A 13495-nucleotide genomic window follows, 5' to 3' on the forward strand; every position below is an offset into this window, starting at 1 on the left:
ATATATATTTTTTTTATTAATCTGAAAACAGTTATGAAATAATTTTTTTCTTCTTCTAAAAAATTGTATTTTTTGGATACATATTTTTTAAATAAAGTTATAATCTAAAGTTCTTTAATTTTTTAAAAAAATTTCTTTTTCGAAAATAATTTAAGTTGTTTAATACAAGTTGTAAAAAGTTGATGGATCTTTTTTACAAAATCCTAACTTCTAANGGCACTTTTTCTGAGTTAATGTCTTGATGCACTCTTGATGTAGTTAAAATTATTCTAAAATCCTGCTACCAAACTGTATGTTGACAGACGTTACAGTATTTAACATATGTCAATAAAATTAATTTTGTGAACAAAATACCTGTGGCTCATAGATATATTATAAAAAAAAATAAATAAAAAAAACCCCACTTCAGTTTGTTTCTTGCTGCTTCGATTTCAGACTAGACAGCATCGGTGATTTCAGTTTTCACAAGTGCATTGTTTTGCTGTAAAAGAAATCAATACAAACATACTTTCATTCTAATTGATTTAAAGCATTGAGCGTTCTTAAAGTAATGAAGAAGACAATAAACTGCAGCACAATTCAGGAAGTGATGTCCCATTCACCCTTTGGGCATGTCGGGGTTTTTAATACCGGAACGTCTACCTTTTTCTTCAATGATGTGACCTTCTACCTCAGAGCATCTTTCTCTTCTCTTCTTCAACATTTGAGATGTTTTTTCTTTCTTTCATTTATTTTTTCATCCAAGGGCAAATCGATGATGAAAAAAAGGCGGAATGTCGATTTGTGGAATTTTTATACTCACCAGATATTAAATGTTCGTCTGACGTAATTCAGTTGGGAAGTACATGCACTTTAGGCGGTTAGCTCTTAATGCTATGGGTTTACGGCTACCAATGTTCAACTCCGTAGCCTTGTAATTTTGAACCCAATCTAGAAGACAAGGGAACTCCTGGATCAAGTGTTGGGAGAAATTTGCATTCGTAGAGAAATTAACTCATTTTTGCGTTTCATGGAAAGGAAAACCACGAAAATCTCCCATGTTTAGCCTGCCGGTAAGGGGACTCTGACTCACGATCCGTCTACCACTGTTGATATTTTACGTCAGCACTGTGGTCGGTGTAAGTCGGGTGCGGAATTCGTATCGATCAGCCATCGCATTAAAAAAATCATAATTTTTTAAAAACCTTTTAACTTTATTTTGAAAAGCAATTTAGTGCACATTAAGGTGCGTAATGCCTCTTTTTTGATATTAAAAACTGTTAGATAAGTCACAAATACTAAAAATACAGTACATTTGATTATAATTTATAACACTTTTGCTCAAACTTCAGTTGTTATGGAAATAATACAAAATACAGGTTGTTTTTTTCTTTGTAAAATTCTTTTCGTGGAATACAATTTTAAAATTATATAGCTCTAAACATAGCAAATGCTCTAAACATAGCATAGCATAATTTGAACGAACTAATTTCAAACTATGCTAATGACATAAATAAATTACAATTCATTTCTATTTTGTAGCTTTAAAAGTTTTTTGCTTCTTTTTTTTTTAAAAAAAAAAGGAAAAAAAAGATCGCCTTTTGTAATTTAAAAACATCATATTTCATTCAATTTCGTTGCATCCTCTTACTGGGTACCAAAACAAACATGCGCTTTTAAATCGCGCGAAGAAGAGAAAATGAAATCTCCTTATGTGTTATTTATGCTAAGCCAGAAAGTTCACGAACTCTAAATATTTTTTCTTGCAAGGAGGTCACGGGCAACATTACTTGTTTTTACAAGAATACCGTCCTAAATGGTTTTAAGCTACTCTGAAAATAGGTTTCTATCTTATGTGTGTAAAATCGCCGTTGGAATCTAGAATGTGGGTAAATAATATATCCCATTTTGTTCAGATTTTAAAAATCCTTAATTTGCTCGCATTGTTGATTTTGAAGCAATTTTATGTTTTCATTTGGTATGGGACTACATATATATTTATAAAAATAATGAGAGCAATAATGTACGTGAGTTAAAAGCTACAAAGCTATGCGTTGTTAATTTGTAAAAAAGTACTAAAATTATGTTTAGTAATCTTGTAACATGAGATTATAAATTATTTATTCTAAGTTTGTAAAAGAGAAAAAATTATAATTAAATAAGCCTTTTGTAAGTTGTTTTTTATTGTAAGATAAAAAAAAAATGTATATTCGAAATTTATTAAAGGGGAAAGGTGATAAAATTATCCATTGTAAGTTTGCATAAAAAAAAATTTATGTATTGTAAGGACTTATGGTGTTTTAAACAAACTTATGGTGTTTTAAAACTTATGGTGTTAACTCTGGACTTATGGTGTTTTAAACAAAATGAATATTAAGGTGTCCAAACTTAAGAACACTCTCTTATCCCGTAGGGACAAAATTTGTCAAAAACTGGCATGTTTATTCAGATATTTTGTGTTCTATTTCGTAACTTGAAATATTGTCTGAATTAAGGTTAGGCATTTGAGCCATCAAGTTTGAGTCCTAAATGTGACAATCCGCTCATTTAAATTTAAAGCTAAAGTTACTAAGATGATTCTTTCTGTACTTCTTTTTCTTATATACTACATATCCCCTTTTTGTTTATGGGCATTTTACGTCCAGTACGTAAAATCTTTTAAATTTAGTGCAGTGTAATAATCCGAATTTTGTTCCATAAAAATTTACACTTTCTTAAATTGAATGTACTTTTTTTTCGCACTTGCGTTAAAATTAAATTTATGTTAAGTTGCTTTTTCGTTTTTATTTTTATTTTGCTCTCACTTAATAACATAGTTTAATTTTGTTATCTTCATAATGTCACTTGAGTTTCGCGCAGTTTAGCCGTTGCTGACTTACGTTCTATTATAGTTATACATTAAAAGGTGCATTTCCTAGGCTTTTCGTCAAGGGAAATAAGAGTCATAATTTGACAAAATTACAAACCATACGTACTACTTCGATAAAAAAAAAAAACTATTTATGTTCTAAAATGGGGCAAAAGTCTAATTTTTTTTTAAATGATTATAAAATTTTTAAAAAGACACGAATTTGGAATCACCCACTTTGAAATTACTCATCTTACACGAAAAATAATTAAAATCAATGAATAGCTGTAATTTTTGCACATAATATTTTTATGAATTCAAACAATACGCTTCTAGAGTAACATTATAAATATGAAGAGAAAAATTACGTCAATAATATTCCTCAACAGTGTTTTTCAGAGCTTTTTCGCCAAGAAAAATAAAAGTGCCTACACTTGAGACAAATCTACAGTTTTTAAACCTTGTTATTGATTGAACCCTCTTGCAGAAACTTATTTTTCTAGGCTTCAGAACGGATATATAAGTTAAATATTTTAAATTCAGTTAAAGTTTAATTAAATGTTAATATTATAATAAAAAATAGTTGAATAGTTCCCTAAGAAATTAAGTTGAATAGTTACGGACTTTTTCTTACCTTTTGAAGCAGAATTTTCATTAAACATACTTTTCATATTTTTTTAATAATTTTGAATTAATTTAGGTGAAAATAAGCGAAAAAATATTATATTTCGCATTATAATAATTTATGGTTATGAACTACAGCAAGAAACAACGGCACTTTTTCTGAGTTAAAGGTAAAATCTTCGAAACAATAATTTTTCAAATTTACAGTTATTTAGATCTGAAACAAACAGTTATTCGTCATTGAAATTTCTTTAATTTGCTGAATCAGCTATTGAAAATTTTTTGATTATGAATGAAAAAAAAAATTTTTCGAACTACTTTTTACAGATTTTAGTACAAATATAAGTCCGATAATCTAACAGATTTTTTTTTATTAATTATTATACTGTTTTTAATTAGTAAAAAATAATAAGTAATAGTAATTATTAGTAAATTAATAGTAATTAATAGCAAAAAGTAAAGAAATTTTTTTTTTGCAATTATATAATTTCAGAAAAGTATATATAACACCGGTGTCTCATTTAGATGAAAGGAATAAATTCTTATTTTACTCAGTTATCGAATGCGCGAGAATCTATGATGCGTAAGTTCCATTAATCTTAGTAAAATGAAAGTATTTAAGCATATAATATGTTGTTTATTGTGTAATACAATTAATGAAAATAGTTAGAAATAATCGAAAAACATATATCATAAACAGCCCCTTACGTTCACTTAAAAAAACGACATTAAATAAACCATTTAAAAGAAAGCAAGGTAATGCTTTGACAGGGTTCTATAGTGGAGGGCGGGAGATTCGTGATTAGATTGAAATGAGGCCAGCGTGATGCAATAATCCCACTCGATGGCTGACCCGTATAAGTCCATCGGCAAACTCTAACATTTTAAACGCTAAACATAACATTTAGTTTCTTTTTTTTTACACTTCAACACCCATTTTACCTTGTTATTAAAAAACGATTTTTGTCAATATGGTTCGTAAACTAATTTCAATGTCACGGTCGTTGGCTAGATGGTGAAAAACAATTGCCCCCATTCTTTCAAAAATATTTCACTCTTCGATACAAAAGACAATTTAAAAATTGAACTTATTATTATTTTTTTTAAGAAGTATTGAAATCTACAAAATGTATTTTCGGTAATGAAAATTAAATTTGGTCTCAATAACTGGTTTAGCCTGAATTCCTTTATCGTCAAATCTTGACAGCTTAAAACTTATAATTTTAAAGTAAAATTGCTTTATCACAAACTATATTTAGTAATTTATTTTTATCATATGTTTTTTTTTTATTTATCTAAACTGGATTTATGTTTCTTAGTAATATTTTCTTTTCAATACTTTTCGGTTTTACAATATAGTAACAATTGAGTTTTTTTTTTTTACAAAGTTTTTTTTTATGTTGGTATCTATAAGTTGCTAAATCGAAGTTCTCAGTCTCATTTAAAAGAAAAATAACATTTGAAAAGCGTAAATTTTTATTCGTATTGGATAAATTTGATACATAGCATATAATATGGATTCTTTTCGATTTCTTTATTTCATTTTCGATTAGAACGGTATTTTTTTTTCTTTTAAATTTTTATTTACTTAAACTTTTTGGCCAACTTTTTTTATTGTAGTTTTAACGATTATTTATTAATAAAAAACCATATTATGAGAAATTTTAGTTTAGTCACATAAAAAAAGTAATTCCTTTGTTAAATTTTTAATTCTGTGGATTAGTATTTTTGGTCCTTATATGGGTTAGCATTGTTTCTCACTTTTTGTTTAGTTACTTATTTTTTCAATTTTGTGAAATAGTATTCTGCCGTTTTGGATTAATATTTTCCTTTAGTTATTTTTTTTTATTCCACCAGTTAGCATTTTTGTCTTTTTTTAAAAATTTTTTATTTCGAATTATTTTTTCGTATAGTAAAGTAAAATACTTTTCTGCATTAAATTTAAAATCAAGAAAAGCATTAAGCTACAATTTTACTTCCATTTGACAAAATTAAAAATAATAATAATAAATATAATAATAATAAACATATTAATAATAAATATACTAATGGAAAAGAGCATTTTACGCCCTCATCTCCCAAAGAAACAGAAATAACTTTTTTCTCACAAATATAATTCTATTAAGGAAGTGTGAAATATAATGTACATTCCCCTGTCACTCAATAGATTTTAATAACAATTAATAAATTTGAAATTTCTTTATCTTTAATTACCGAAAAATGCTATTCCTTAAAAGTGTGTTTAAATTTATTTGTTTGTAATAATTGATTCTAAATTTGCTCATTTACCTATTTTTAATTAAGTAAAAATTCTGTTCTATTGAAAGTGTTTTTAAAAATTATTTGTTTGTAATAATTGATCATAAATTTTCTGAATTACTCATTCTCAATTAAGTGAAAACTACCATTCTATAAAAATGTATTTAAATTTATTTGTTTAACTAACTGTAAATTTGTTGCAATACTTATTGTTAATTAAGCAAAAATGATATTTCTTATAATGGTATTCTAAGTTTTTATGTTTATGTAATTAACGATAAGGAAAATATTATTAATTATTTTTATCGATAGTAGAGAATATAAATATGTTTTATAATTAATGTGTATTACAGAAGGAATATATCCATAATAAGAATTTATCAAAAACATGTTTCGCGTGTGCATTTATAATTGCTTTGTATTTGGAGCATATTATCTCTTTTATGTAAATAGTGGATTGCGTGTCTTTTGTAACTAAATATCATTTTCGCTTTGTAGTGACTGTTCAGAGCTAAACGGTTCCGCTCCTGTTGTATTCAGATAAATGCTCTGAACAAAACTTTGTAATGAGGTTTGGATTATATTATCTCGGGCATCTTTTAGATAAAAAAGAAAAATGTTTTAATGCTTGCGACGACTAAAAAATGTGGACTAGATAATATTTTCTCTCTTTTGAACGACTGAAAATTTATTTAATTTGGTTTGAATGTTCATTTCATTTTGAAGTTTACACTGTAAAAACTCAATGCTCAAATATCACGAAACTTTCTTCGTTTTTGATGAAACCGTTTCATGGCCGCTGCTCCGAGCAAAAATTTCGTCAAAGTGACGAAATAACTATCGCTATAATATATCGCTAACTATATAATTCTTCAAGGAAACACATTTCGTCAAAATTAATGAAATATTTCGTAATTTCATTTTTTTTCTTCAAAAAAAACAAACAAACAAACATATCTAACTTATCACTTTTACGTCAGCACCATATTGGTGGCACAACACAACAAGGATAGATAGAACCGAGAGCTAAATTACACAAATGCCCGCAGCGGGATTCAAACCTAAGATCTCCCTGGTACGAGCAAAGCCTCCTAGATAGGTTCACCCTATCTAGGAGGCTTTGGTACGAGGCCAAATCCTTGACTACCACACTCGTCGACTTAATTCGTCACTTTATTTTCGATTGTCAAGTCTTCATTCTAACTTCGTCATTCTAGTTAACAATTTCCCACAATGTGCTATGATGACGTTTCATGTTGAAGAAACATTTTCGTCATAGATTTGAGAGTTCGCTTTTCGTCATAAATCACGAGATTTCGTGACGAAATAATTCGCAAAAGTAACGAAATTCTGCTCGTGGATTGCTGAAGAGCGAGAATTTTATTTCTGAGAGTGTAGGAAGTATATACGTAAGAGCATAATCAGTAATTTTGAATACAAAACTGTGTTTTGCTAAACGATATTTAAGGTAGCCGACTACCATCGAATGCAAAAGTTTAAAATTTTTATTTTACAAGTTTTTTTATTTATTCGGATTTATGTGTGTATAATGCACTAAAACATGGTATAAACGCAAAGAAATATGAAGGAAAAAAATTTTTTTTTTAGAAAAATATATCGGGAAGAAACTGATAAAAGAAAATCAAGAATTGATTTATTTTCAAAATCACATAGCTTTACTGAAATTTATTATTTTTTCATTATTCTTACTTCGTAATACTCATTAAAACTCAACTTAGAGAACGAATTAGACATAATATTTTGATATATATAAATAGGAGTATGAAAACTTTTTGATATCAAGATCTACACAGAATCATTGACCAGATTTCACAACTCCGATGCTTTAAGCAACTTCGGGTCAGAAGATTGAATCCCGAAAAAAAAAAAAAACAATACAATTTTGTTGCAAAATGATGGTCGACGCCTCTGGTGTTTTCCATCTTCCCAAGTCATGCATATCTTCTTCTTCTTCTTGTTCAGTCATCCATTGGCGATTTTTAAGCTTTTTATTTTGAAGAAAAAGAAAGAAATATTTTGTAACAGACTCTCTTTCAACTCACGAACTTAAAAGTAATAGATGTTCATGCCTGCTTTTCACTGAAGCGTGATCGATGGATTTCATAACTGCAAACCTAGCGGAATCTTTTTATTTTACTTTATTATTTTTAATTTTTGCTAGTGCAAATAATAGAAATGAATCCTAAACACTGCCTGGTGGCAACACCCTGCCGGAAATGTGTTTGCTCCATCAACATTGAGAAGGAGGAAGCGTTCTATTAACTAACTGCAAAGCACATAACTTTTTAGCATGCCTTTGAAAAGCTGTTTTTCTAACACAACTAATTTTTCGAATTCGATGGGTAAAAATCCTTGCTGGTCTGTCAATAGACGCAATTTAAAATGCCCCTTTGAATGTGAGTTTACAAAAATTGCATAGAGTTACGAATAACTAATATTTGAGTTAGCCATTACGAACAATATATAATTTATCACTTTTAGTCACACCTTCACATGCTAATGTACTCACGTGAAGCATTGATGTTATTTCAAAGGAGGGGAACATATTTTCGATGTACTTTTAGTTTCTTAAAAGAGCATTAAACACTTCACGAAATTGCGAGAATTTGATAATTTCCCAGCATTTCTCAAATTAAATATTCGCTGTCGAGAAGGGCATAAAAAGTTGAATTAATTGAACAAATTAGAAAAAAAATGTTTTAGAGTAACAAACTGGTTCATGTAAACAGAATAAAATATTTTTAAATAATTCTTTGTGTTTAGTACAAGTCAATTATTTATTCAAAACCATTTTGAACGTAAGTGTAATTTAATTTCTCGAACAAAGATCGGTACCTTAAACAGAGCCTGGCAGAGGCCCGAGCCCCGCATCAGAGGGGGCCCCCGAATCGAATTAAAAGTTTATTTTAGGTTTCCTTCTTAAATGAACTTTTTTTAAAACAAAATACAGTTTAGTGTAAAATCCGTCTGTTTTATGTTAGCTTTTTCATTAATTTATCAAATGAACACAAGAAAATCTATGTTTCGTAAATCCATGGCTTTCTAGGGCGGAATTCAGCTGAATTTTTGCAATTACGATGGACACTTTTGCCAATCAAAAGCCTGTATTTTTACATGTCGCAAAATGCGATATTTTACAAAAATACAAGCTTCTGATTGACGTAAGTGAGCTATAATAATTGCGAAAATTAAGCTGAATTCTGCCTTAATGTCAGCAAGGATATGAATCAACAACAATGTTGAACAACAGCAACAAAGACGGAACGCTACACATTGACTTATAACGATGGTAATAAACATTTCGAAATCTGCACTAAGTGTTCCGCTGCCCAGGCCTCCCCTGACCACGTTTTATCTTGGCTGAGTCTTACCAGGCTGGACCTGGTTCAAGCTCCTCTGTTGGTGCTAAACTTTCTCAGAGTGAACGAGCTCATAGACCTGATCTAGCTCTGCTGGTCATGGGGATGAGAGCAACAACAGGATATGAATTTTTCGAAACTAGATGACAAAGTTAATAATCAGAAAACTGCATTCTGCATGATGAGTATAGAATTGTCAGAAAATCTGTAAAATGGACAGAACGATACCATTAGAGGGGGGGGGGGACTTTAAGCTATTTTAAGTTCTAGTCAATTTTCTTGTAAAATATGTATAATGAAATGAAAAATTTAAATACCTCCATATAGTTTAGAGGTCGGGCCCCCAAAGAATGTTTTGCCCCAGGCCCTAAGTCTGGTCCTGACCTTAAAGTCGTGACTACATTTCGAAAGTATTTTGTAGTCACTACACATAAAAATAGTAGTTGTAGTTAACTACATTTGTAACAAAGTAGTTGTAGTAAACTATAAAAATAATGAAGTTTTTCTGATCACTGCTGATGACCGTTCGGTCAAGTTTAGCCTATCTTTAGGTAGCGCCCTCTATTTATTCTGAAAATGGCGCAAAATGTCAATATGGAGAAAGCCCACAGTTTTGTGAAAATTAAATGCGTATGTTGTCTATTTTTTTAATATTTAAAAACTTACTCCAATGCTGCATTAACTGGGTTCATAAAAATTTGCAAAAAAAAAAAAAATGGGGATAAAGCATTTATTTTGATAATTTTTATCAAGGCGTGAAATATCGCCAAATTGGCGATTTTAAAAAGGTTTAATAACTTTTATAATATTTAAGTTATTTACCCGTTCTAAGGCCCAGATAATTCGTTACAGCAAGTTGACATATATACATTTAAATTTTAGCTTTTCTACAAGTATAAGGCACTTAAACTGTGTGTGTGTTTTTTTTTTTCCTTAACGAAAGATATTCGAAAAATCATGTTAACCGGACGATATATTGCGGAAGAGACTTTATATGGTAATTTCTGTTTCACCTCTGTTGGTATTTCTAAAATTTAGAGAAAAGTAAGTCCGGGTAAATGATGAAGTTTCAAATGCTGAAAAAAACAAACATTCAATGTATCAAAATGCAAAAAATTATTACAGAATTCCTTCCCTCTGTGTATTTCTGGGTAAATCTGCCATAATGTGTTTAAAATAGTACTAATTGAAACTAAATTTAAGATTACACAAATTACAAAATAAACAAATTAAGTAGTTTGAAAAATTATTCGATTTCTATTTAGATAGTTATCTGACGTTGCTTAAGAAATTGTCTATGAAAGTAGTCCTTGTTTTTTTCATTTTTGTTTGATTTTTTTGCAGAGGTAATTTTCTTTTCCTTTTTTTTTTACAAGGAAAGATTTTGTGAAAGGAAGCATGTTTTTTACAATAAAAATTTTTATGGCAATTTTATTATTATTATTATTTTTTTTTTATTAGACCGAAAATTTCCTCAGTGCTGTTCGAATTTCCTCCGAACCTAGTTCAGGCAATTGGACATATTCTGTACCCCTGCTGGCGTGCTTTTTATGCATAGTATTTTTTCATTGATTTGATAAACATTTGCGCATCTAAAGCAAGATATAACTGATGTTAGGCCGGCTTGCTTAAAATCCATAGAGTTGGCTTTTTATTCATTTCTTTTTTTCCCCTCAAAATTCGTTACGCTCAAAAACAAGGATCATTTTGTTAAGAAAAGATATAATTATTTTTTTATGTAAGAACATTTTGTTCAAATTTTAATCGTTACAAAATGAACGATCACTTGAATTCGAAAAAATAATAAACTGTTCTTTAAAATAGTATATATCGCTCATGGGCTGCAATAGCGGCACACCTTAAAAAATCATGTTTTGATATAAGTGGGTTTAAAGTTTTCACTGCTGAGGAAAATACGTAAGAAATGCTTTAGTTTGCTTAAACGAAGATTGGCTTCAAGTTGAATTATGAGTTGTGCTAGTATTGCAGTATTGCAGCTGAAAGAATGTGTATTTTCATATTTACACCTGTTCTTAGTCCAAAACGCGTGTTTTTTGAGTTGTGCCACTATTGCAGCCCATGAGCGATATATATATATATAACTTTATCTTGTATAACAGTTTAAATTGCACACGGTTTTTTATCTTTCTTGAGACAATTATATTTAGAAAAAAACATTTGATATAAATGCTGGCAACAGATCACTTTTTCTTATTTCTTTTATTTTATTGATCCATTTTTGTTGTTGTTGTTGTTACTTTTGACATCAATTCGAGCACAAACTAATAAAACAAAGATCGCGAGAAAGATAAATTTTTCGACAACAATGGATAAATAATCATTATTTAGAAAAAAAAACAGTAGAAATGAAATCACGGAAAAAGCATTTCAAATTGATATAACTTTCAAACAAATTAGAATTTCGAAATAAAAAAAAATCAAAAATTTCAAATCGGAAGTTGCATTTCAGTGAGCCAATTATCGATTGTTAAAATTTTTTCTCCATTGTACTCCGTGTACTTTTTTCCTCTACCTTCATAATTTCAAGTTTTTAAGTCTTATATTTTCTGTGCATAAACAAAATTTTATTTTAAATTGAACACCCATTAACGAGAATTTAACGAAATAAGATAAACACTAAGTTCTTTCGCCTAACAAAAATATTTAAGTTCTTTTAATTCATTTAAAAAAAATTCTTTATCTTTTTAAAAAAGAGTGAAAGGAAAGACCTTTTTTTCCCTCCTTTGTTTGGTGGTTTGATTACATCAGCTTTGTTCTTTATTTAACGAGAGAAAGTAATGTTTTTTTTTTAAAAAAACGTAGGTAGCAAACGGAGGCGAAGAAATTTAAAGGACAGATACTTTTTCCGACTCGCCCTTGTAATGTGGGCTTCCCACCTACACAAACTATTATGACAAAATCTTTATCTCACAACGGTGGTACACCCTAGGAGGTAAATTGGGTCTGCTTTCATAAAAATGAATTATTATAAAACATATCTTACCTCGAAATTTACAGCACTTATCAAAAATATTCCCAATTATCTGTTTCTATAACACAGTATTTTAATGTAATAATTAAGGTGATTTAAAATTTAGGACTAATAAATTAACGAAGGCAGGAAATGACATTATGAATATATCTAAATTAATGGAAATATGACGAACTTATGACCCGAAAGATATTTTTTTTTTCTTTAATAAAAATATGAAATACGTTATGCCAAAAATGTGTCTATATCTATCTCCATGTGTAATTTATAATTTGTAAATAAAATCTATTTGAATCTGTCTTTATGTAATAAAATATATAAATAGAGAAAAATAATAATGTTAAGAAAAAGTAATTTTGCTTTGCCAAATGCTAGTTCTGCTTATACAGAACTTATAATAAGCATATAATAATACTCCCCCCTTGAAAAAAAAAGAAGAAAAAAAAAACCTTAACTGTAACTCAGTCATATAATAAATTACAAAAATAAAAAAGCAAAGTAAAAAATTTATGTATTTCAAAAATAAAAAAATTATGAATTAAAGAACTTATAATAAAGAAAATATTATATAAAGAATAATTTCTAATAAAAATTTAATATAATGAAAATAAAATAAAAAGGAAGAAAAAACCGACAACTCTTCAGTTAATATTATTTTTTATTTTAGTATTTTTTTTCTCCATTATTTATTCCATCTATTTATTATTTTTATGGTAAAAAAAAGAAGAAAAACGCACTTTAGGTCAATCGTTCCATACATTAATATTAATTAATTTTAAAAGTTTTAATCTTTTTAAAGTACTTTTTTTAGATTCTATTTTAATTAAAATTTATTAACTCATTCATTATTGATTAAAAAAGATACCAATTAAACGTATAATAAAGAAATTATGCTGATATTATAAAATTTTCTGATGTTTTATCAAAGTTGCTTTTTCGGGTTAATGACAGCTTTAAATTTTAAATAAACGAAACAATGTTTTTTCGAATAATTTAAAAATTCGATTTATAAATTTAATTTTAATAATTAAAATAACAAAAAGATTTTAAAAATCACATGACCATCTTATATTATACATCCTTTTTATTATATACTTACGTCATAATATGAAAAAAGTTTTATTATAGTAATCATATTTGCGTTGTTAGCCACCGTTATTGTATTGTATTAGTGTCTTTATAAATACTTATGTTTAAACTTCTATGATACTTATGATACTCTTTCTTAATTTTTAGCCCCCTTGTATATGTCACCAGTTCAAACAGAATGTCTCAATTTGGATTATTACATACCTCAAAATCAAGAGAATGAAAATACTAAAAGATTCACCGATCAAAGATGGGAAAGAATACGTAAGTAATGCTTTCTTGCTTTAAATAAGTAAATCCGTGAGGCAGTGTCAAAGTAATCCG

At 28.3% G+C, this 13495-nt stretch overlaps 1 protein-coding gene across 1 annotated transcript in view; it reads left to right on the forward strand.

Moving 5' to 3' along the window:
- Positions 1-13495, forward strand: part of LOC107455850 (transmembrane protein 114) — a 64925-nt gene that overhangs the window by 31823 nt on the left and 19607 nt on the right. The window contains exon 2 of the mRNA XM_043050922.2: positions 13319-13435. Within this exon, the coding sequence (XP_042906856.1) occupies positions 13319-13435 (117 nt within the window). The remainder of the gene's footprint in view (positions 1-13318; positions 13436-13495) is intronic.

Source organism: Parasteatoda tepidariorum, chromosome 7 (genome assembly GCF_043381705.1).
Source record: "Parasteatoda tepidariorum isolate YZ-2023 chromosome 7, CAS_Ptep_4.0, whole genome shotgun sequence".
NCBI lineage: Eukaryota > Metazoa > Arthropoda > Arachnida > Araneae > Theridiidae > Parasteatoda > Parasteatoda tepidariorum.